General features: G+C 42.5%; 1 protein-coding gene across 4 annotated transcripts in view; it reads right to left on the reverse strand.

Moving 5' to 3' along the window:
- Window positions 1-24,573, reverse strand: part of FAM167A (family with sequence similarity 167 member A) — a 39,026-nt gene that overhangs the window by 8,274 nt on the left and 6,179 nt on the right. For 2 of the 4 annotated variants that reach the window (XM_040427181.1, XM_040427182.1), the window contains exon 2: window positions 1,156-1,657. In XM_040427181.1, coding sequence (XP_040283115.1) covers window positions 1,156-1,524 — 369 coding nt within the window. In that variant the 5' untranslated portion in view covers window positions 1,525-1,657. Of the gene's footprint in view, window positions 1-1,155; window positions 1,658-18,206; window positions 18,261-21,024; window positions 21,095-24,573 lie in introns of those variants that run through there. The other 2 variants (XM_040427180.1, XM_040427183.1) reach the window with 2 other exon arrangements.

Here is a 24,573-nt window from a genome sequence, read left to right on the forward strand (position 1 = left end):
ATTACCCTGACATATACATGAAATAGTTGTCTGGTCTTGACAAAATTGAAGTGTTTGGAATCGATTGTGTGTGGGCAACTTTAGATTTGTGGACCCTTAAAGGGGTATTCCCATCACACACAATGGGGGCATATCGGTAGGATATGCCCCCATTGTCTGATAGGTGTGGGCACCTACAACGAGAGCGGAGCGGGGAGAGTTGTGGCTGCAGGACCCCGGGTTTTCCTCCGGTCCCCACCAAGCGCTGCTCCCCGCTGCTCCCCGCTGCTCCCCGCTGCTCCCATTCATTTCTATGGGGCCGACGGAAATAGCCGATTTTCGGCTATTTTCGGTAGCCCCTAGAAATGAATGGAGGGTGGCTGCGCATGCATAGTGCACCCTCCACTACTTTCCCCGCTCCGTTCTCTGTGTAGGTTCGGGTCCCAGAGGTAGGACCCGCACCTATCAGACAATGGGGGCATATCCTAGCGATATGCCCCCATTGTCTGTGATGTCAAAAACCCTTTAATCTTGTTTTTAAAGGTCAGTAAAGGTAGTGATCAGATGGATTAATCATGAACAGGACACCGAACCCTTTGGGTTGATAAGAGGGATAGACTGAGCGCTGATAGCAAGAAACTACTTCTACTCAACCTCCTTGACACTGGTCATACAAATAGATAAAACATTTTCAAACTCATCGATTTTGGTGATTGAATGTATATGTGGATCTCCTGACTCTCCATGGTAGTATATGTCTGGAGAAAGAAGTATCAAGCTTGTTGTGTTTCAATATGGCCAGCTTTAGGACACCCAGGAGTGAGTTTACTTTGGAAGAGTCACTAAGGAGGAAGTAGTTAGCACCAGTTATCCAAAAATGCTAAATTAAGTGCGTGGCCCCATCAAGATGCTGAAAACCAGCAGCCCGAATTAGGAGCCAAGAGATACTGGAGGAAGGTCAGTAGAATACCCGCTTCTGGTGCATCGAAACTTTCAAAGTAAGATCAATCTTATGGATTAGTTACCAGCATCTAAGCATGTTATACCACCCTCAACACAAAAATCCTCTTATAGTTAATGCATCTGCTTTTTACTTCAGAGACTGAATCAAATGTTATGCACACAGCAGAATTTCTACAGCAGTCATCAGTAACCTGAGAACAGACGGCAACTTACCAGCTCCTTTCTGAGCCAAATTAGAGCCTCGTCGATGCTATCAAAGCCATGGATCTTCCCTGACGTGAGTATGTTGTTCTCCTTTGGGACAGATGTGGTCTTCTGGACCGTTTTTATCTCTAAAGCTGAACATATTCCCTCTCCAGTCTCTTTTTGTTCCTCCACCTCTTGCTCCACAGGAGGATTTGGACTTTTCCAAGGCTGATCCTCCAGTTTTGCCCTCCATTCTAGATAGGATGGTCTCCTAGTCTCTAACCTTAATTTCTCAGTCAGGGCTTTCAAGTTTCGTAGATGATCATCTGTTGGTGGGACTGCGTTACCTTCAGCTTCATCTTCTGGTTCCTCAATTTGTATCTTTGGTAATGACATGATGTTGTGACACCTCAAGACTGATTCTGGTAAAAATAGTCATATGGTCTACATCATGCTTTAAGACAATCCCAGAGAAACTCCCTACATGAGCTTCATTGAATTTGTCGATTCATCCGCTTGAGTGTAGCATCTGAAAATAACAAAGTGGGAATGGATGTCATTAAAACATGACTCGTTAAGCAAATAAAATGAAACAAGTGACTGGTAAACAATGCATGAAGACTTTCTGGTTTTGCAAAAAGATAAAAACATTTACATGACACAGATATATTTAATATGTGATGGATTAGGAATTCACTATGAAGTCGGCCTGAATTATGCCACAGTTCTACAAGATGCTAAATGTTGACCTCTTTTAAAGGGGTTCTCTGGGATTTTGATATTGATGGTCTATCCTTTGGGTCACTACAACAGAGAACTATGATATGGTATCTCCACATTAAATACCAACGTATATGACAAGGATCTATCTAACAACCTTTTCAAGATCCTGAAAATGTAGGGTTAGAATTTACCATAAGTTTCTAATAGGTGAAGGTGTAACAGCAGCAGCTGTTGTGAGCTGCTGCTGCTCCTCATACCCTGCCCGGTGTCCTGGACGCACTTCCCGCAGTTTTCCTTCCAGTGGGTCCGGCCACTGGGTCCACTCTGTCCCTCTATGCAGGCTGCAGCCTGGTTGCTGGCTAGACCTCTCGCTCTCTGGGTCCCTTGGGCTCTTAAAGAGCCAGCATGCATGCACCTGCATTTTCTCCAGCCATGTCCTGGCTACACTGGATATATTCCCCTGTGGAAGTGTGCCTGAGCAATAGAATTCTTTAGCTTGCTAAGTTCTCTTCGAGGTGTGCTGTTTTGTTGTCTGCTTGTGTACCGACCTCTGCCTGTTTACCCGTATTGCCTCTCCCCTGCCTGACCTGTGACTGTTACCGTATTGACCATTCACTGTCTGCCCTGACCTTGGACTATTAACCGTATTGCACGCACTCCGCCAGCCCTAACCTTGGCCTTTCCCTAGCTACTTATTCTGCGTAATCCCTCAGTGCTCCATACTGGTATCTCTGACACCTGTGGGTCAGCTCTTAAGCACATGGAGACCACTCCAGGAGGTAGCAGGCTGGTGGTTTCCCTGCAGTGAAGTCCAGATCCCTGTATAAGGGTTAAAGGGTGAACACCAGGGGACTGCCAGGATAACACTCTTAGGATTAGCCCCAAACCAAATCTGTATAGTGGTTCCACACCCACTGCTGTAACAGAAGGTACCAGCTCTGGACCCTAATTTTTTGGGAGCGTGATGGTTCCCTGACCCTTGCATCGCTGTGAAATGCAGTCAGTGACTGCAAGACCTCGGCAGAGACTGAATGGAGATGCGTATAGCTTCTTCTATGCAATTCTATAGTAGTTGCAAAAACATGAGCAAACTTCCTGGACCACACCTATCAGACCCAAGCATTTCCATAAATATCTTACAGGGTAAGACCTCTTTAAATAACAATATCAGTGATTATAATAATATTTGTAAGAAATACATTACCTCTGGTCTCCAATCCTTAGGACTTAATTACTTGTAGATGTTATTTATTCTTTTGATATTAACTAACCATAATGGATTACATTTCTGGGAGAATGTAGAAGATGTTGAAGCCCTTGTTTAGTTTTATGTATATCTGAAGTCCTTGGCAGGTTCAGTTTTATTTACTCAGTGATATTTATACAGTCTAAGTACACAAGGCTTCTAGTAAAGGCAACTATAGCACTGGTGCAATATATACCAGTGGAAAATGAAAAAAAAAAAAATCTTGAAGGAGTTAAGATAAAAAGCCTATTTCTGTATCACAGCAGGGGGAGATGCCACAGATTATTCACGTGACCCTACTTCAATATATACCCTGCTGCAGAACCCAAAATAAAGGGTGCACCACCTTGTGTGTGATCATCGGCCAGGGACCACTAGGCCAGTGGCATACCTCCAATAGAGGCAGACCACGCAGTCGCTAAGGGGCCCACAGTGAACCAAAGGCCCTGTCCCCTAATTACACTCATTACTGTCCAGCTCCAGTATAGTATCCGCATGATCAGTGGAGAGAGCTTAAGGACCTGTGTGGATGTCATCACAGGTCCTGTACATCTAGTAAAGGAACTACACAGAGCATCATCAGAGGTCCTTCAGCCACCAATGGCATGGAGAAGAACAGCAGGATCAGCTCTCCACTGAGACTAGAATGGAGTGGTAAGAGGAGGTCATCCTCCTTTCTCTTCATTTGCTCCCCATTCCCTATTTTTACTCATATCTCACTCATATATAATAATACTGCCGACAGTTACAACCACTATTACGTCATGTACCTCACACAATAACCATAATATATAACTGACCACTTATATATGTACACACTGCATCTATTATACCTTGTACTTCTCACATCAGTACACTGCTCTCTCTCTCTCTCTCTCTCTCTCTATATATATATATACAGTACAGACCAAAAGTTTGGACACACCTTCTCATTCAAAGAGTTTTCTTTATTTTCAGGACTATGAAAATTGTAGATTCACACTGAAGGCATCAAAACTATGAATTAACACATGTGGAATTATATACATAACAAACAAGTGTGAAACAACTGAAAATATGTCATATTCTAGGTTCTTCAAAGTAGCCACCTTTTGCTTTGATTACTGCTTTGCACACTCTTGGCATTCTCTTGATGAGCTTCAAGAGGTAGTCCCCTGAAATGGTTTTCACTTCACAGGTGTGCCCTGTCAGGTTTAATAAGTGGGATTTCTTGCCTTATAAATGGGGTTGGGACCATCAGTTGCGTTAAGAAGTCAGGTGGATACACAGCTGATAGTCCTACTGAATAGACTGTTAGAATTTGTATTATGGCAAGAAAAAAAGCAGCTAAGTAAAGAAAAACGAGTGGCCATCATTACTTTAAGAAATTAAGGTCAGTCAGTCAGCCGAAAAATTGGGAAAACTTTGAAAGTAAGGGCTATTTGACCATGAAGGAGAGTGATGGGGTGCTGCGCCAGATGACCTGGCCTCCACAGTCACCGGACCTGAACCCAATCGAGATGGTTTGGGGTGAGCTGGACCGCAGAGTGAAGGCAAAAGGGCCAACAAGTGCTAAGCATATCTGGGAACTCCTTCAAGACTGTTGGAAGACCATTTCAGGGGACTACCTCTTGAATCTCATCAAGAGAATGCCAAGAGTGTGCAAAGCAGTAATCAAAGCAAAAGGTGGCTACTTTGAAGAACCTAGAATATGACATATTTTCAGTTGTTTCACACTTGTTTGTTATGTATATAATTCCACATGTGTTAATTCATAGTTTTGATGCCTTCATAGTCATGAAAATAAAGAAAACTCTTTGAATGAGAAGGTGTGTCCAAACTTTTGGTCTGTACTGTATATATTGCGGGGTTTTGCTCTGGTAGACAGGCTAGCGGACGCTGTATAGAGGCAATCACAAAGTCTTTAACTTTCGGTGTTTATTCACACATAAGGAAAAAACAAAATGACCGTTCACAGTCTTGGTGTTTGTTCACACCATGCAATGTCCATAGAACAAAATCTTCACCTGGTTAGCAGTTTTCCACCCGCAGTCCACAGCAGGCTTTAGGGGCCTGTTTCCCGGCATGCGGCTCTAAGCCATTTAGCACAGCAAAAATTCACAGGTCCCAAAACACAGATTCCTCAGCTTCTCTGTCAGATGTAGGATAAACCACACCCAGCTGAGACTGCTGGCTGGGTTTTAAATAGGCCAAAAAAGACCCGACCTGGAGCGTGGGGAGTAGCCACCCACCTAGCACTTTGGCTACTCCCAGTAAGAGCCGTCCCGGATCGGCTTTACAGCCATACTAACAACAAACAGTATCAGTCAGCATTAGCTGCCGCTGACACTTAAAACTACCGGCTCTTACCTCACCGAGGCCAGGAATCTCGGTGACACATACCTTCCATCAATGACGGCCCCTTGCGCCTTCCTACAATATATATATATATATGCACACACATACACACACTGCATTATACATTATAATAGATGCAGTGGACACAGGTATGTAGTATACCCAGCAGTGTAGTGATATCCGCAAACTACGCTGTAGAAACCAGTGTCAGGCAGCTGCTGCCAAGGCCAATAAGATAATGGGTTGCATCAAAAGGGGCACAGATGCCCGTGATGAGAACATAGTCCTACCACTTTACAAATCGCTAGTCAGACCACACATGGAGTACTGTGTACAGTTCTAGGCTCCTGTGAACAAGGCAGACATAGCAGAGCTGGAGAGGGTCCAGAGGAGGGCAACTAAAGTAATAACTGGAATGGGGCAACTACAGTACCCTGAAAGATTATCAAAATTAGGGTTATTCACTTTAGAAAAAAAGACGACTGAGGGGAGATCTAATTACTATGTATAAATATATCAGGGGTCAGTACAGAGATCTATCCCATCATCTATTTATCCCCAGGACTGTGACGAGGGGACATCCTCTGCGTCTGGAGGAAAGAAGGTTTGTACACAAACATAGAAGAGGATTCTTTACGGTAAGAGCAGTGAGACTATGGAGCTCTCTGCCTGAGGAGGTGGTGATGGTGAGTACAATAAAGGAATTCAAGAGGGGCCTGGATGTATTTCTGGAGTGTAATAATATTACAGGCTATAGCTACTAGAGAGGGGTCGTTGATCCAGGGAGTTATTCTGATGTCTGATTGGAGTCGAGAAGAAATTTTTTCTCCTAAAGTGGGGAAAATTGGCTTCTACATCACAGGTTTTTATTTTGCCTTCCTCTGGATCAACTTGCAGGATAACAGGCGAAACTGGATGGACAAATGTCTTTTTTCAGCCTTATAAACTATTACCATGATATGTGAGGTACAAGGTATAACAGATGCAGTGTGTACATATATATAGTATATACAGCAGTGTACTGATACATCAGGTATAACAGATGCAGTGTGTACATATATATAGTATATACAGCAGTGTACTGATACATCAGGTATAATAGATGCAGTGTGTACATATATATAGTATATACAGCAGTGTACTGATACATCAGGTATAATAGATGCAGTGTGTACATATATATAGTATATACAGCAGTGTACTGATACATCAGGTATAATAGATGCAGTGTGTACATATATATAGTATATACAGCAGTGTACTGATACATCAGGTATAATAGATGCAGTGTGTACATATATATAGTATATACAGCAGTGTACTGATACATCAGGTATAATAGATGCAGTGTGTACATATATATAGTATATACAGCAGTGTACTGATACATCAGGTATAACAGATGCAGTGTGTACATATATATAGTATATACAGCAGTGTGCTGATATGTGAGGTACGAGCTGTAATTTATACCTCATAGCCCACAGAGGTGTCTGGCAGTGGCTTTCTCCTTTCTTCCCATTAAAAACATATACACGCTTGGCTGAACCGAGGATGCATGTGTATGGGGGATTTAAGAGAGAGAGCTGTCAGTTGAGCAAGCACTCGGCTGACAGACATAGAAAGTGTAAGGGCAGGCTGTCACTATTTCCCTATCATTATATACATCATTCAGTACACTAGTGAAGTCTTCCCGGAGCATTGTATTGTCTGGGTTGCACATTGTACAGCAGACCACAGCTCAGACACGACGTGTTCCTCCAAGGAGAAAAGACTCTGCTATGCTCTTTATGATAGCCGAGCCAGAAGTAGGACAGTGTCTGCCAGAAAAGCATTGACTTCCGGCATTGCTGTAGTGGAGGGTTTCTTATTGTACTGAAGACCCCTCTGTGTGAAGTAAGGGGCACGTGGAAGTATCATATGGACAACTGATGAATGTCTCCAAATGCCATAATATGGTATCTAACTTTAAAGGGAATGCGTCATCAGAAAATGACCAACGTTTTTTTATGTTAAACATATTTTTAGAATTTTTGGTGATTTTTGTTTTAATTTTCTATGTCATTATCTATTTTAAGAAAAACGTCCTAAAATCGTGCAGTTTCCACATTGGCCACTAGGCCTAATAATATGTGGAGACTTCCTGTTCTTTTCAGTAGCCATCACGTTATCATCACAGGCAAGAATACAATGACAGGTAACACCTCTATATAGATAACACAGGATCCACCATTCACAATAGGTGATATCACAGCTTATCTGCTCCCTCCTGACTTCTGCACAGGTCACAGAGCATGCCTAGAGAACTCTCCCATAGAAGTCAGTGAGGCCCACCCCTGACTATGTCTATGGCCCATGTGGCTGTCTCTCAAAGAACAGGAAGCCTTGACATAGTTTAGGACTAATGGCCATTGTGAAAACTGCAGGATTTTAGGATTTTTTTAAGGTGTTTTCAGAGACTTTTATACTGATGACCTATCCTCAGGGTAGGTCATCAGTATCTGATCGGTGGGGATCCGACACCCAGGACCCCCGCCGATCAGCTGTTCGAGAAGGCACCGGCTCTTGCAGCAGCAGTCTTCTCGCAGCTTAGCCTAGGCTAAGTGACGTCACGTTCATCAGTCCCATGACCTAGTGAAGTGAGAGGGGCTGAGCATCAATACCAAGCGGCTATGTCTACAACCAGCACAGAAAGGGTGGTGGTGGTGGTGGAGGAGTGTCTGCAGGCAGTAAGCATGGAGTACCACAGACCACATATGGTCAAGACATGGTGGTAGAACCAATAATACCACTAGTGAGTCCTCCTCTATTGATGGGCTCCATAAAAGCAGCCATTCTGGCTGTTTCGCCCTATGAAGGGTTAACACGATAGACACCAGCGGTAATGAGAGCACCTTGCAAGGATTTATTTGTCCCAAGCTAAAAGCCTCGCCTGTGCGATCAGATTACAGATGTCCTAAGATGATACCTGCAGTGAAGACCCCGGACTCTCTGTTTTTAGTTCAGTACAATATGGAAATCTCAGCCTTTTATCGGAACCATGGTTGGTAAAAGTCACCCTGTCTGGTCTAGACGCTTCACAGCCTGTGGGAATCATCTGCGCACAATGCAGGGAAGAGACGTGGGAGTATCAGGAATCCTTTGAAACATGACATAGATACAAGCAGCCCATTAAGGTACAGCCACCATTCATACAGCAGATGCTTTGTGGAACCATTCATAAGGATGACAAGGAAATTGCTATTGTCGTTCTTAGGATACACACCCGAAAAAAGACAAACCTGCCTACTATTCCATCCTACAGGTAGATGTGGGGTAGGGCCATATTCAGAAACGTGGTGGTATTATAGGGATGGCTCAATAGTGTGCTGAGAGGAGGAAGTAAAGGAGTCATACACATTAGAAGGAAGTTGTCCAAATTCACTGATTTTGACTGGACTGGATAAAGATAAAACATGTATTGGGGTCTCTCAACTCTCCCCTGATGGCAAATGTTGGGTGAAGTCAAGGTTCAAGAATGTTGGATATCAATATGGCCGATTGTTTGTTTCTACAGCAGATGAGCCACCACCAGAAGTGTCTGGCAGCGACTTATTCCTTACTCCCCTTTGAGAATACATTCACATTCGGTCAGGAGGAATAGTGTATGAGCACCTTAAGGAATAAGACGGTCATAGATGTAATGGTTTCCCCCAATTTGTTAAGTTTTTGACTATTTTCATTCTTGGGATTCATCTCAAGGAAAGGGCCTACATCTGAGAATCAAACGATGAGAAACAGACCCTAGTAGCAAGTTACTGGCTCTAAAGTTAGCCCCAAATGGGGTTATTTTCTGATGAAGGATCATCTACTGATGGGCCAGTCAACCAGGGCAGTACTCCTGGTGCTGCTGTCAGGGGCCCAGTCAGTAAAGAAAAGGTCCGTATCTGGCCTGGCGCCATAGGGCCAAAGCTTCTACACAACAATGAGACCTGTGTAGTTTCACCATGTGTTTTCCTCTGGACCCAAAGTCAGCTCCAAATGGGGTTGTCTTCTGCCAAAGAACGATCTAGTACTGACAGGCCAGTTTGGCTCTGGTCAGCAGGACACTACATCTGGTACTGCTGCCAAGAGCCTAGTCGAAGTGAATAAAAAAAGGGTCTGTAACTAGCTATGGCACCAAAAGGCCAAAACTTCTTATGTTACGGGCAGTGGGTGTGGAACCACTGTAGCAACTAACCGGTTTCACTTTGGGCTAGCTATATGGGTGTTATCCTGGTAGTCCCCTGGTTTTCACACTTTAACCCCTATAGAGGGATCTGGACTTCAGTGCAGGGGAGCCATCAGGCCACTACCTCTTGTTGAAATAGTTCAGGTATAGTTGGCGGCTGACCCACAGGGATTAGAGACACCGGTGCAAAGCACTGAGGGGTCAAGCTATAGTTGTAGTCAAGAGACAAGCTGAGGTCAGCGTAGGCAGTGTAAAAAACGAATCCAACAAACAAGTAGGGTAGGTGTTACTGAAGCAATATTTGAAACAGGCTAAGTTCAGGGCAGGCGGCTAGAACCTAAATTTGGTTGTCAGGCTTGAGTTTGGTACACGGGTAGTCAGACACAGAATGACACCTTTACTAGTAACTACAGATTAGGTAAGCTCAGGCACCCTTCCAATGGGAAGGATGCCTAAAATGCATGGGGATGACCAGCCATTAGTTGGGGAGGGATTTCCACATGTGCATGCTGGTCCTTTAAGAAGCAGAGAGTGAGCATGTGCACCCTATGAAGCAGCCCAGGAGGCCTATAGATCAGATGTGCCGTCCGTGGCCTATAGAAGACACTGGAAGCTGGAACTACCAGGGCCAGGGGGAGAGGAGCAGGGCATGTGAGTATTGCAGGGCCTGTGCCCACAGGAAGGAACGAGGCAGCAGCAGGCACGGGCACCATAGCAACATTTTCATCATAATGGACCTCATGTAATTTCATCTTGTGTCTTCCCTCGGGGCAGAACCCTTGGCCATATGGGACCAGAAATTCTTTATGGCCGCCCTGGGGGTAAAATCTATTCTTTTGGGCCTAGTAATGGTAATCAAACACAATTATCATTGTTTTCTGGATGACCTGAGAAATTGTTACATCTATGACCACCATAATGATGATCAAAAAGGTCTTGTTACAATTTTCACAGGAGAAATATATCTTAAACTGCAGTTGGTTTGGTTCTGGATTTACTGATGAGCAGATGAATCTTCATTCTTCGCTCTTAACCATACAACAAGTTATGAACTTTCCCGATGAGATTCTCACGTTGCCATCACCGATTGGTGGCGGGTATCCTACTATGAACAACGGGAGCAGAAGGAAGGTGAGGAGCAAAACCAGAGGTTGATTCCTTATCTCTGGATCCAGTTACACGGAGACATCAAAGCTGGAATATTTGCTGGAGGTGTGACGTTATTGAAATGTCGGCCTTCTCTCTGACGTCTGATCGACAGTCCACGCTCAGTGTGTGTACTACACTATGTACTATGTTCCATCGCGCCGCTCGCCTCTGGGCGTCTAGTGGTCATGAATAAGAAAACTGGTGTGTGGTTTCCATGGAAACAAGTGCAGTAAGGGGACGCAATGAAAGATTCTTTCTGGCAGTTTGCAATTACGCAGAATACGGAGAAACCAGAAGCATTGTTATTTTGTGCACCCGGCTGGTGGGGCCGGGAACATTTTCTTAAAGGACTGGCAAAATAAAAATCTATTGTGTGCAATGGATGACTTGCAATTTGTTGTATCCTGTTATCAGCCATTTCAGTCTAGAAAGTCATACATCTCCTGCTCTTGTACTGGGTGACAGAACTGACAACCTAACTGGTTCTCACCCATCTTCTTCATGATAGGTTGAAACTCTTCCCAGTATGTTACAAAGCCCACCCATTCACCAAAATATGCCGATGCCTGCACCTGATGCCGACACCGGTCCACTGCCAAACTCCCACCTTCATGAGAGTTGGCTAGCCCTGCCTATTGATGCTGTCATATATAGTTTGGTACCTGGACCCAGGGCAGTAACTTTAGGGGGTGCAGCGGCTGCATTTGCACCTGGACGGAAAAGACATCCCTGCCCAATATGGGGAACTGACTAATCTCAATCATTTACCAAAATATGCCGATGCCTGCACCTGAGGATGCCGTCCCATGATAATTCCCACCCTTGTAAGTGTAGAATAGCCTGATAACCCCTGACCCAGGGGTGTAACTGTTGGGCGTGCAGTGGTTGCAGCTACACCTGGGCCCTGCAGCTTGAGGGGGCCCAAGGATATCCCAGCCAAAGACAAGCCCTACCCATTCACTAAAATATGCCGAAGCCTGAGCCCAAGGACATCGGTCCTATGTCAACTCCCACCCTCATTAGAGTATAATGACCTTTTCCCTTGAGGCATTGGTTTGCAATTTGATACCTGGACCCAGGGGTGTAGTTGTAGGGGGTTCAGCGGTTGCAGTTGTACCAAGGCCCTGTATCATCAAGTGGCCCAAAAGATCTCTTTGCCTAATATAGGGAACTGCAAACCTATAATTATGCCTCTGCCTGTACCTGAGGACCCTGGTCCAATGCCAACTCCCACCCTCATAAGAGTAAAATAGCCTGATATCCTCTGAACCCAGGCATGTAACTGTAGGCTTGCAGTTGTACCTGGGTACAAAGTAACTCTCTGCCCAATATGGGTGATTCACAAGCTCGACCCATTCACTAAAGTATGCCGAAGCCTGTACCTGAGGACAACAGTCCCATGCCAACTTCCACCCTCATAAGAGTAAAATAGCAGATGGACCCAGTGGTGTAACTGTAGTTGCACCCTGGCCCTCATTGCCCCATATGTCAGTTGGGTGACCCCCGAACCGAATTTGCATTGGGTTCCATGAGCTTCAGGTTGCACCTATTTGCCTTTTTGTATGGTAGGGGTAGAATTGTTACCAGGGACATATTTTGACACAGGGGGGTTGGTTCACTTGGGAGATACCAGCAGCACCATGGTGCACTGGTGGTGGCCCTGGTGCCAGGTGGCATGTACCCCTGATGCCATTTGTAGCAGTTGTCCTATCCTGACAAAGTCTGGCAGCCCCCCTGATACTGGGGTATAGGTAATATCCTCCTTCCTCTGCCAGGACTTGTAGGAGCCTCCGCCATGTTAATCCTTTGAACTGTGCGGTGATTAAATTTTTTATCGTAATTGGGGAAATTACACAATTTTTAATCCCACGAAATTGTGATGATTGACAGTTTGCTAAAATACAATATTCAGGAAAGATTAGTGCAATACATGTCAGCGTGACTCATGACAGGCACCGACCTGAGCGGAGAGACACCCAGGTGGACGCTTGCCAATCATGTCTACGGGATGCTCCGGTGTATTTTACTGCATGTCCCTTAAAGATCCAGAAAGTCCTTGTGTTAGATGTATTTGTCTATGAGTGACAACCCAAATAGGAGGCAGAACAACAGGAGGTGTATGGGGTGTCACCCAGTTTTCCAGAAAAAACTAATGAGCAACTGAATGGAATTTTTAAAACCTTGGCACACAAGGCAGACCAACGCTTGGCTCTTGTAAAACCTTGATGATATCTATCCTGTAGTATTGGAAGGAAACCTGCTGCCTTCATGATCAGTAGACAGTATGGGAACACCTATATCTATACTATACACCAGTATTCCTACATATAATAGTGCCCCTAGTGGCCATTTTAACACAATGCAAGGATTTACTGAAAACACACAAATGCCAAGATGCAGTTTTTGATACAGTTTTTCTTGAGCCAGAGTAGTAAGTAGTAATATAATATATATTTTTTGGTATAAAAAAAAACTGCAGGTAAAAGTGCATGTGTGATTCCAGCCTTAAAGGGGTATTCCAACAATCCACATTTATCACATGGAAAGTAACTCCATTCAAACTCATCCCTACTGCACTTCTGCACTGAGGATGAACGGGGAATCGGGATCCCCTGTTCAAGTGATTATGTGGTCTCAATGGCAATCAGACATTATCACGTAGCCTGTTCATAGTTGATAAATGTGTTTTTTAGGAACATTCTTTTAAAGGGTACTCTCATCAGAGACAACCCTTCTTCAGAATGCAGTCGGTCCAGCCTATGGCATTCGGAAGCCTGGCCAGACACATGAGATGGCAATCAGACGGCTGGAGAAGAACCTGCTGTTATAGGGAAGCAATCTGTGTTGTCTCATAGAAGGGGGTCCCGAGCAGGAGACCCCTCCCTCTATTATGTCTATACCCCCCAACAGAGAATATGAACATTAAGACTCATTTAATAGAGGGACTCTGACAACAGGACTCTGGAAGATGAAGATGAAGACATCCAGTGAAATTGTTCGCACTGGCAAACCTGTATTTTCCCATAAGAGCAGGCTCAGACCGGGCAATCAGGGAAATCCCCCGGTGGGTCCCTGAGAAAAGTAGGCCCCCAGTCCTCCAGCACAGCATCTCAAATAACCTATATCAATATAAAAAAAACAGTGTAGACTATACCAGTTTATTATTATAGACGCATTGGAAGGTCTAGGAATAGAGGCAGGCCAGCCAGTATCCTCTCTTCCCTGGGACCCACTTTTTGAAGTTGTTGCAGAGACCCCTATAATCAATCATCTTGCATCGTCTTGCTTCTGCCTGCCTCTGTGTAAGCAGGTAATATTTGCACGTCGCTGTACAGTGGGCCCCCAGAATGAATCTTACTGGTGGGCCCCAGGCAGCCCAGTCCGACACTGCATAAGAGTAACATGCTAAGGGATTAAACAGCCAGGATCAGAATGCTCTCCAATCCTGGCCATAACTGAGAGAGTCCGGCTGTGAATCACTCCGTGATACTAGAATATACCGAGGCCTCCAGTTGTGGCCAGTAGAGTGTAGTGGTAGGTCCATTTGCAGGAATAATTTAAAGAGGTTATCCAACCTTATATCAGACCTCACAGAGTAGCCGACCCGCCATGGCGATCATACTTACCGTACCTGGGCTCGGTCTCTATTGCTCCTCGGCTGGCTCGTCCTCTCCCTGCTGCGCTGATATCAACGTCCCACTGCACCTGAGAGATGAAGAGCTGGCCGGTGAGCGATAGAGAATTCAGAGGACCAGGAAAGTATGATCACCACCATTGGAGTCGGGAAGGAATTTTTTCCCCCCCTAAAGTGGGGAAAATTGGCTTTTACCTCACAGTTTTTTTTGCCTTCCTCTGGATCAACTTGCTGAACTGGATGGACAGTTGTCTTTTTTCAGCCTCATAAACTATGTTACTGCGGGTCGCCTACTCTGTGAGAGCTAATAAAATGTTGGCTAGTCCCTTAAATATTAATATTACTAGTTATAATAATTTTACTATTAATGAAATTAAGTAGAAGGCATAAAAATATAACCGAATAATAATAATAGTAATAAATATACCAGAATCAGAAATATAAATAATACGATAATTAATGATGAGCGAAGTACAAAAAATTTTGCTTTGTGATTAATTACTTCGTCATGAAGCGCATTTCTTTGTACGTAGTGGGTGCAATGACAGGGAATGGCGATTGCCCCCCCCCCCATCATTGTACCTCACAGATGCCGCGTTCATTGCTGATTGCGGCATTTGATAGCAATAATCCGGTGTTAAATAAAAAATATAAAAAATAATCATACTTACCTGCTTCATTCGCTCGCGACGGGCCGGCTGCCGCCATCTTGCTTGAAGATCTGGCGTGAAATCTCACGTTGCGCCAGAAGACGTCATCACACCTGTCGGCGTGGAGACGTCATATGTATTTCGGCTGAGATCTTCAAGCAAGATGGAGGTGGCCGACACATCAAGACTGGAGCAGGTAGGTATGATTATTTCAGGTTAAACCGATTCACTACCATGAAGCATGAGAAAATTCGGCTTCGCGGCGAATCCCATTTATCTTGAAATTTGGAACGAAGTACACTTTGTGGACTTCGATTCGCTCAACACTAATGATAATAATAATATTAACAATATTATATAATGCAATAAGAATAACATAAGAATAATTCTAAATAAAATAACAATAATAATAGTCATAAATATAACAATCTTAATTCTAAATCACATAATAATAATGATAACATAAGAATAATTGCAAATTAAAAAAGAGCCACCATAACAGTAAAATAATAACAATGATAATTCTAAATAAATAAAATAAAATATTCAGAATTATAATAATCATACATCACAGTACTAATAATAGTCATCAATATCACAAAAATCTAATAATAAAACTAAAAATATAATAGTAATAATAATAAATGATGACACTGGCAATCATGTTATCCCACACAGCACTGGACAGAGGGCACACTGTCCGTTCCCTTATGTTCCTCGGAGAGCCTGGGAAAACTTCAGCCTTTGCAGGTTCTCCAGGAGCTCAATACCCTGCACACAAAGAGAGAAATTCTCTCTCTCTATATTCATAAACCTCTCAGGCCCTGAATATGAGGGGCTTATTATTGTGCCCCCAGGGCACTGCACTGCGGTTCATACTTCATGACTATAGGGCGCCCACTATTAACATGTGAATAATGTGCCGAGAGCTGCTGTAAAATCACCTATTGTACTGCACTGCCTGAGAAACCCGCTCATCGATGGTGGGAACCAATCCTGGATTCCTGTGTGAAATATCAGCAACAAGCTGGAGCCATGAGGTGAAGACTGGATGAGGGTTGGGGTGTGCGTAATAAAGAGTGTGAACCTTGGCACGAATCAAGGTGGACCACCTGTTGGTTACTCGGTCATCACTTGGGGCAAGATGGCTGCTTCTCCCACCCACTTACTGCCATTGTGTCTGCTAAGGTTGTGGAGAAGAGGGTCAAGGAGGACAAGGGTGAGATGTGCTTGAATGTAGAAAAATGAGATACTGAGGCATCAGGTGCTTGTGTCCCTTTAGTAACACCATTGCAGTCCTCATCAGGACAGAGCTAGATGATAGCATGGACATAGGAGGCTGTTTCCCTAGGCTTGCCCCCACGAACGCACCTCTTCCATAGTGTTATTTTTAAGTACTATTTAGCACCAATGTCTGCAAACTGTATAGTGCTGTTATATGTGTAGTGTCCCACTATGTAAAGGTGGGCACTACTAAGGGTTATGTTGCTCCCACCTCCTGTGGGAGATTGGTATTTTGTATTGCATTGTAATGTGTAATGCCATGTTAATTCCTGTGTACCAGGCCTGTTAGGGGTGTAGTTTCTCCTCCCAAGCTGTAGAGGGAGCTAGGGAACCCCCTAGTATATATAGTTAGGCCCAGACAGGAAGGAGTTAGTTCAGTCTAATCCAGGAGGCTAAGTAGCTCAGTCTAGCCTGCCTGAGGTCCCTGAGCAAGAGAAGCTCAGAAGTTAAACCAGGGGAAGAAGTTGCCTCCTGAAGATAATTAGCACCTTAAGAAGTACAGTGCAGAGCCATTTTTATCCAGCCAAATAGAAAGCTGAAGGGCAGAAGGATATTTACAGCAAGAGGATATATACCAGAGGAAGTTTTCCCTACCCAAGGATAAAGCCAGCAATAGCGCATACGGGCCTTGGTGAAAGCCAGACAGGATCTGAGGAAAGTGCAGCCTGATCTGTAAGTGTTATTCCCTCTGAGTATCTTGCAAAGACTTTGCCTGCCATTTATGTGAAGCCTGCCTGTATTCAACATTATACATATGGAACTAATTGAAGACTGTATATAGTTGAACTGTTCAGTAAAATAAGTTCTGGTTCACTGCAGCTTTGTGTACCTCAATTATTCCTACAACAAATCGGTGTGCCACCGTTACTGGCACTGGCGTCACGAACTTTAAGGGATCTTGCCACAGGCACACTAAACCTACAACACCCAGGGCACCTCACCTACCACCTGGCCTGGTCCCTATACACAGAGAGTGCCCCAGAGGATCCATGTGCCAGCCTCTCCATCACTGCTGTATGCCTGCCCAGGGTATATAAAAACTGTGAGTACCAAGAGCAACCCTCGGTTTGTTAACTACCCCTGTGACCTCTCATTCGCTCACCCTGCAGGGCTGCGTACTGCATATGTTCACTGTATAACACTATTTTGGTACTGTTTTAGCCAGGGGCGTACACAGACCTCATAGGGCTCCATAGCAAAACGTATTATGGGCCCCCCCTGCCCCACCCAGATTCCCAGAACGCATGTGTCAATCACTCGTAGGCAAGTTGACTGCCCAGATTTCTGATAAATTTACGTTTGTTTAGTAAACAAGAGAATTTTTTATAAATTTTTTTTAAAAGGAAATTTAAAAAAGTCATCCTCCGCCTCACCCTCATTATCTGACTTCTGTCTGAAAAAGTAGAATTGGTGTTTCAAAAACATGGCGCCCCCCCCCACACACTTTACAGCTCTAAATCACTGCTACCCTTCACTTATTACAGCCACCACTAAGGGGCGCTAAGTGCATAGGAATTTACACAATTACCAAGGTCTGCAATGGAAGCTGCAATAAGATCTTTGCACTGAGCTCCCCCGGTGGTGGCTGCATGTCCAAAAGAGAAGAAAAAGATCAGCTCGTGGGCCCCATACTGTAACAATCGCAGGTTCTGCCTCCATTGAAGGTAGGACACTGATTTTGTCTAATATAATTGACCATGTGCGTTGGGAACTTTCTCGAAATACATCACTGATGTCATGTGAACATACCCTGACTCTCCATTTCTTTCATTCTAAAAAAAATTATAGAACATGTGTGACCAGGGGCCTTGCATTTCTTGCCCGTATGTATCATCCTGTAGTTACCTTGCAGTGGCGGGCCGCCGGTCTATGTAGCTCAGCCTGCCTTGTGTGATACTGTCTCACAGCAATGTTGTTCCTATCAAGAAATGTTACTTGTTTTCCTTATGTAACAATACAATGTATCTACACTCACATTAGTACGGTAGTTTTACTGGCTACTGCCAGCAGAGGGCGGCATCACCCTCCTGTTATGAAGTCTAAAGGATCGGGAACAAGGGGGACTGGCTGTCCGGGTCTATGGGACTGAGGGCTGTAGGCACTGGATGGAGATACTTTAGTGCACTGTTTGTCCATTTTTGTCTCTATGCGATCACTGTTTGGCGCTACGTATACACAGAATGGCAGTATATGGACAAGGTAAGACACTATCTGGGCAAAGTATGACAAAGTTCTGGACAATATAATATAAACTGTGTATCGGAGCATTGTAGGGTGCTGACTGTTCAGCAGATGCAGTAAAGCGACGCCATAAGGCGCTCTCTGGGCAGTGTGTGTAGGTTTTATTTATACACTGCACAATACCATTCACCCAAGCGCTGTATAGCATTAGGGTGATGCGATGACATGGGCAAGGTTTTGAAAATATGCTATAGAGTGCAAAGTGACCCTCATACTACTAGCCTTTTCGGAAATTCCGGACGTAGTGACTCTCCTTAAGGAGACGGCTGTGTCAGGAGAGTTGGTGGCAATGCTCCATGGGAAATTAATATGCAAAGAGATCTCCCACCAAAAGAGAACCATCTCGCTAGCGCCACCTGCTGGAATGAGATCCCTATAAGTCAATGTCTGACTTTTTTTTTTTTACCAAGCCTTGGAACATGACAAAGGAAAATAGCCAAGTCAAATATCCCTCTGCAGAAGGCTGTTTCAGGACATTTGCTCCTCATTAGTACGGAGTAGGATTCTGGTGTGAGATGTCTTGGATGAAGCTTAGGGGAAGTATTGGGAGATACCTCTTTGACTATTATTTCAACATGGAGCATTGCTTCAGAGTCCCATATGCGGCTGGTCTCCTTAAAGAGAGTAGTACCTTCCCGAAGATGCATCCCAGGCCTCTCAGCCAGAGTCCTACTCTGCACTGATGTGGGGCAATCGCCCTGAAACCATCTGTCTGTGGATGGTTGTACGGCTGGACATTTTCCCTTGTTGTATTTCAGGTTTTGTTAAAAATTCAGACACTGACTGACACCTGGAGACACCTCGTTGCAGGTACTTGGAGAGGCAGTGTTCTCCGGATCAAACGTATTACCTGATGACTCCATAAGTCAAGGACACATTTGGTCCAGGATTGTTCTACATGAATTCTTACACAGGGGAAAAGAGTCTCCCCATGACACATCTTCTGAGATATGACTGATGTTATAACTGGGGGTTGGTGGGCCCCTCATTCCAGCAGACCTGGTCCTGAACATTTGATGACTATGGGAGATACTTAATACAAAATGTCAAGTTTAAACCCAACCAAAGGCCTATGCTGAATGCTCGTTCAGACAACATGCATGCTAGGCTGGACTGAGCATGCACGTGTCCTGAACAGAGAGGGGGAAATATGTGGCTGACAGTAGTCTCTTTTAAGAATAAAAAGAATCGGTCATGTTGAAATCTAATAACACTATGTAAAAGCCTGATCCTTCCTCATCCAATACAGATTAGGTGGTCTGCCAGTCCCACCTCTATAACATATATAATACACACAATATAGAGCGGAGGACGAGAATGACAGAGGAGCAGCTCCCCAGACTGACATCTAATAACACGCAAGAGAGATATAAAGGTAGAGCAGAAGAGAGAGAGATAAAGCAACATAAAACATCTACAGCACCATAGAAGGTGCATCCACCTGGAGAGGAGCAGGATGTCTCCAGTGTCCAGATAGGACCTCACAGCACAAGCAGCTGTCTGACCACATCCATGCAGTGTGCTCACTGTGCGATTTATAATATACATGGCTTTACATTATCTCTACTATGTGTAACTGATATATATATATAATAAGGACACAGAGACTGCTGGAGAAAAGAGGACAGAACTGTAATGTTACATAGACATGGAGCAATAAACCTCACTATTATCTATCTATCTATTATCTATCTATCTATCTATCTATCTATCTATCTATCTATCTATCTATTATCTATCTATTATCTATCTATCTATTATCTATTATCTATCTATTATCTATCTATTATCTATCTATTATCTATCTATCTATTTATCTATCTATCTATTATCTATTATCTATCTATCTATCTATCTATCTATCTATCTATTATCTATCTATTATCTATCTATCTATTATCTATCTATCTATATCTATCTATCTATCTATCTATCTATTATCTATCTATTATCTATCTATTATCTATCTCATATCTATCTATCTATCTATTATCTATCTATCTATTATCTATTATCTATCTATTATCTATCTATTATCTATCTATTATCTATCTATCTATTTATCTATCTATCTATTATCTATCTATCTATCTATCTATTATCTATCTATCTATTATCTATCTATCTATTATCTATCTATCTATCTATCTATTATCTATCTATTATCTATCTATCTATTATCTATCTATCTATATCTATCTATCTATCTATCTATTATCTATCTATTATCTATCTATTATCTATCTCATATCTATCTATCTATCTATCTATCTATCTATCTATCTATCTATCTATCTATCTATCTATCTATCTATCTATCTATGATCTGACCATGCACATTGGAAAGCTGAATGACAACCTCAGCTCTGCTACATCTGACCTTGCTAGTAGTGCAGAGCGGTGAGTGAAGCGGTCTCCTTACCTCCTGAGCCTCCAGCCTCTCCACTAGGACTAGGAGCCTGTGTGATCCTATAAGAGGCTGACAGCTCCTCCTGCCTCCAGTCCCTCCCCTGCTGCCTGTGCAGACACTTGGGTGAGATCAGGAATGACGGCTCCTCCTCACACTCAGCATCTCAAGTACTGACTGCGGAGATGTCTATGGGGCAGGCTGGCCAGAAGAGAAGGTGCTGGGGGCAGTATGGTGATGGCTATGTTGGAAAGTTACTTTATATTATATGGGGTCATCATTTCAGCTTTCCTGTAGTCCTGACCATCAGCATCCAGGGACCCATCACATATCACTGTAGATAGCCCAACTTTCCCAGGGCTAGGAAATCACGGGTTCCCCATGGGCTAGGAAATGGCTAAATAAAATCATTTAAAGGGGATATCCACTGTGTACAATTCCTTTTTATTTGAAGAGTCTTCTAACAAAAAGCTGGAATCTGGTCAAGAATCAGGCACCAAGTCTTCAGTTTCCCCACAGTGCCTCCACAGGGGATATGGGGAATTGCATGTTACTTATTGAAATCAATGGGCTGTCCCTGTAATGTTCAGAGACGTCTGCTCCACCAGAGAGTGCGAGACCCTCTTTGTACCCGCTCTTCCCCTGTCTGATAGAAGGGGGATGGGCACTGGGGACCTCCCATCTTAATTAAAATTAGGGCATTTATAAACCCCATATCCCCTATATCCTGTGACAGCCCTCAGCCCTGACACCCCCACTGCGCATGTTATTTGAGTAGAGGAATGTGAATATTAAATCTATTTCCGGACGCCCTATACTTTACACTGACAGATGCTGCATTATATTGGATTGCAATGAATTCTGCTTTATATCTGTCCTCCCACAATCCCGTGCTCTAAAATGTCATTTTAAACAATCTAATGTGATTCCGACCTTATTGTCTCATCCATTATGATCTTTCTGATTCAGGAATGGAATTCCAGAACTACAGTGAAGACTGACACATGCAAAAAAAAAAAGTTATATATATATATTTGCTTACTTTCTTGCTATCCTACACATTCCCTCTTCAAAATTCCATATGCCTAGATACAATCTAACACAATAAAGCAGAGCTGCACTGACCTTTATACCAGTCAGTCAGTGTGATTAATAATCAAGGCCAAAAAAGCAAAACTCTCAGAGAAGACTTTGCTCTTTGCTTTTCTACATAGAGCATCTTATATAGAAGCTCAAAAGATATTATCCTGCTCAAAACCAATGATTTATAGAAACTGCCCCCAACAATCTCAGAGGGAAACTCCACCAATGAACGGATGGCTCCAGTGCACCCCATTGGGGCACATGGACATCACAGAGGAGGTCTTCTGCCCGGACAGCCTCTATTAAAAATGAGAGCTTCGGCAAACAATTATGTCTGTCCATTCTGCTCACATACGAAGCAAACCTTATACTGCCCCCTACTGTCAAGAATGGGAGAATGTTCACAAGACAAGTTGCTCGTCATGATTTTCGGTAATCTTGGAGATAACTTTGCGCAAGATGTTATTATTGTGACATTTCTAAAGAATCCTTGTTCCTTCTTAAGTAATAAGAGCTCAGAAACCAGAACTGGATACCTCCAAGATAAATCATCATCCCTTCTATGGGTACTCACACCATGTAATGTGCATCAAACTCATAGGGAGCACGACAAGGTACCAGTCACACATATTCAGGGACATGAAAAGTTAAATATATGTATGAGGTTTACACAAGGCAACTATTCTTTATTTTGTTGTATGTTTGATGACATATCCATATTTATTAGATATATTTTACATTTTAATTAAATAGGAATTCCTCTAAAGCTCATTATCACATCCTGCTGAGTAATTACAGCCTCCTATGTACAAGGATATAACTACTATAATACTGCTCCTATGTACAAGAATATAACTACTATAATACTGCCTCCTATGTACAAGAATATAACTACTATAATACTGCATCCTATGTACAAGAATATAACTACTATAATACTGCTCCTATGTACAAGAATATAACTACTATAATACTGCTCCTATGTACAAGAATATAACTACTATAATACTGCTCCTATGTACAAGAATATAACTACTATAATACTGCCTCCTATGTACAAGAATATAACTACTATAATACTGCCTCCTATGTACAAGAATATAACTACTATAATACTGCTCCTATGTACAAGAATATAACTACTATAATACTGCTCCTATGTACAAGAATATAACTACTATAATACTGCTCCTATGTACAAGAATATAACTACTATAATACTGCTCCTATGTACAAGAATATAACTACTATAATACTGCCTCCTATGTACAAGAATATAACTACTATAATACTGCTCCTATGTACAAGAATATAACTACTATAATACTGCCTCCTATGTACAAGAATATAACTACTTTAATACTACCTCCTATGTACAAGAATATAACTACTATAATACTGCTCCTATGTACAAGAATATAACTACTATAATACTGCCTCCTATGTACAAGAATATAACTACTATAATACTGCTCCTATGTACAAGAATATAACTACTATAATACTGCTCCTATGTACAAGAATATAACTACTATAATACTGCTCCTATGTACAAGAATATAACTACTATAATACTGCTCCTATGTACAAGAATATAACTACTATAATACTGCTCCTATGTACAAGAATATAACTACTATAATACTGCTCGTATGTACAAGAATATAACTACTATAATACTGTCTCCTATGTACAAGAATATAACTACTATAATACTGCCTCCTATGTACAAGGATATAACTACTATAATACTGCTCCTATGTACAAGAATATAACTACTATAATACTGCTCCTATGTACAAGAATATAACTACTATAATACTGCTCCTATGTACAAGAATATAACTACTATAATACTGCTCCTATGTACAAGAATATAACTACTATAATACTGCTCCTATGTACAAGAATATAACTACTATAATACTGCTCCTATGTACAAGAATATAACTACTATAATACTGCTCCTATGTACAAGAATATAACTACTATAATACTGCCTCCTATGTACAAGGATATAACTACTATAATACTGCTCCTATGTACAAGAATATAACTGCTATAATACTGCTCCTATGTACAAGAATATAACTACTATAATACTGCTCCTATGTACAAGTATATAACTACTATAATACTGCTCCTATGTACAAGAATATAACTACTATAATACTGCTCCTATGTACAAGAATATAACTACTATAATACTGCTCCTATGTACAAGAATATAACTACTATAATACTGCTCCTATGTACAGGAATATAACTACTATAATACTGCTCCTATGTACAAGAATATAACTACTATAATACTGCTCCTATGTACAGGAATATAACTACTATAATACTGCTCCTATGTACAAGAATATAACTACTATAATACTGCCTCCTATGTACAAGGATATAACTACTATAATACTGCTCCTATGTACAAGAATATAACTGCTATAATACTGCTCCTATGTACAAGAATATAACTAC

The sequence above is a fragment of the Bufo bufo genome, chromosome 4 (genome assembly GCF_905171765.1).
Source record: "Bufo bufo chromosome 4, aBufBuf1.1, whole genome shotgun sequence".
In the NCBI taxonomy this organism is placed as follows: domain Eukaryota; kingdom Metazoa; phylum Chordata; class Amphibia; order Anura; family Bufonidae; genus Bufo; species Bufo bufo.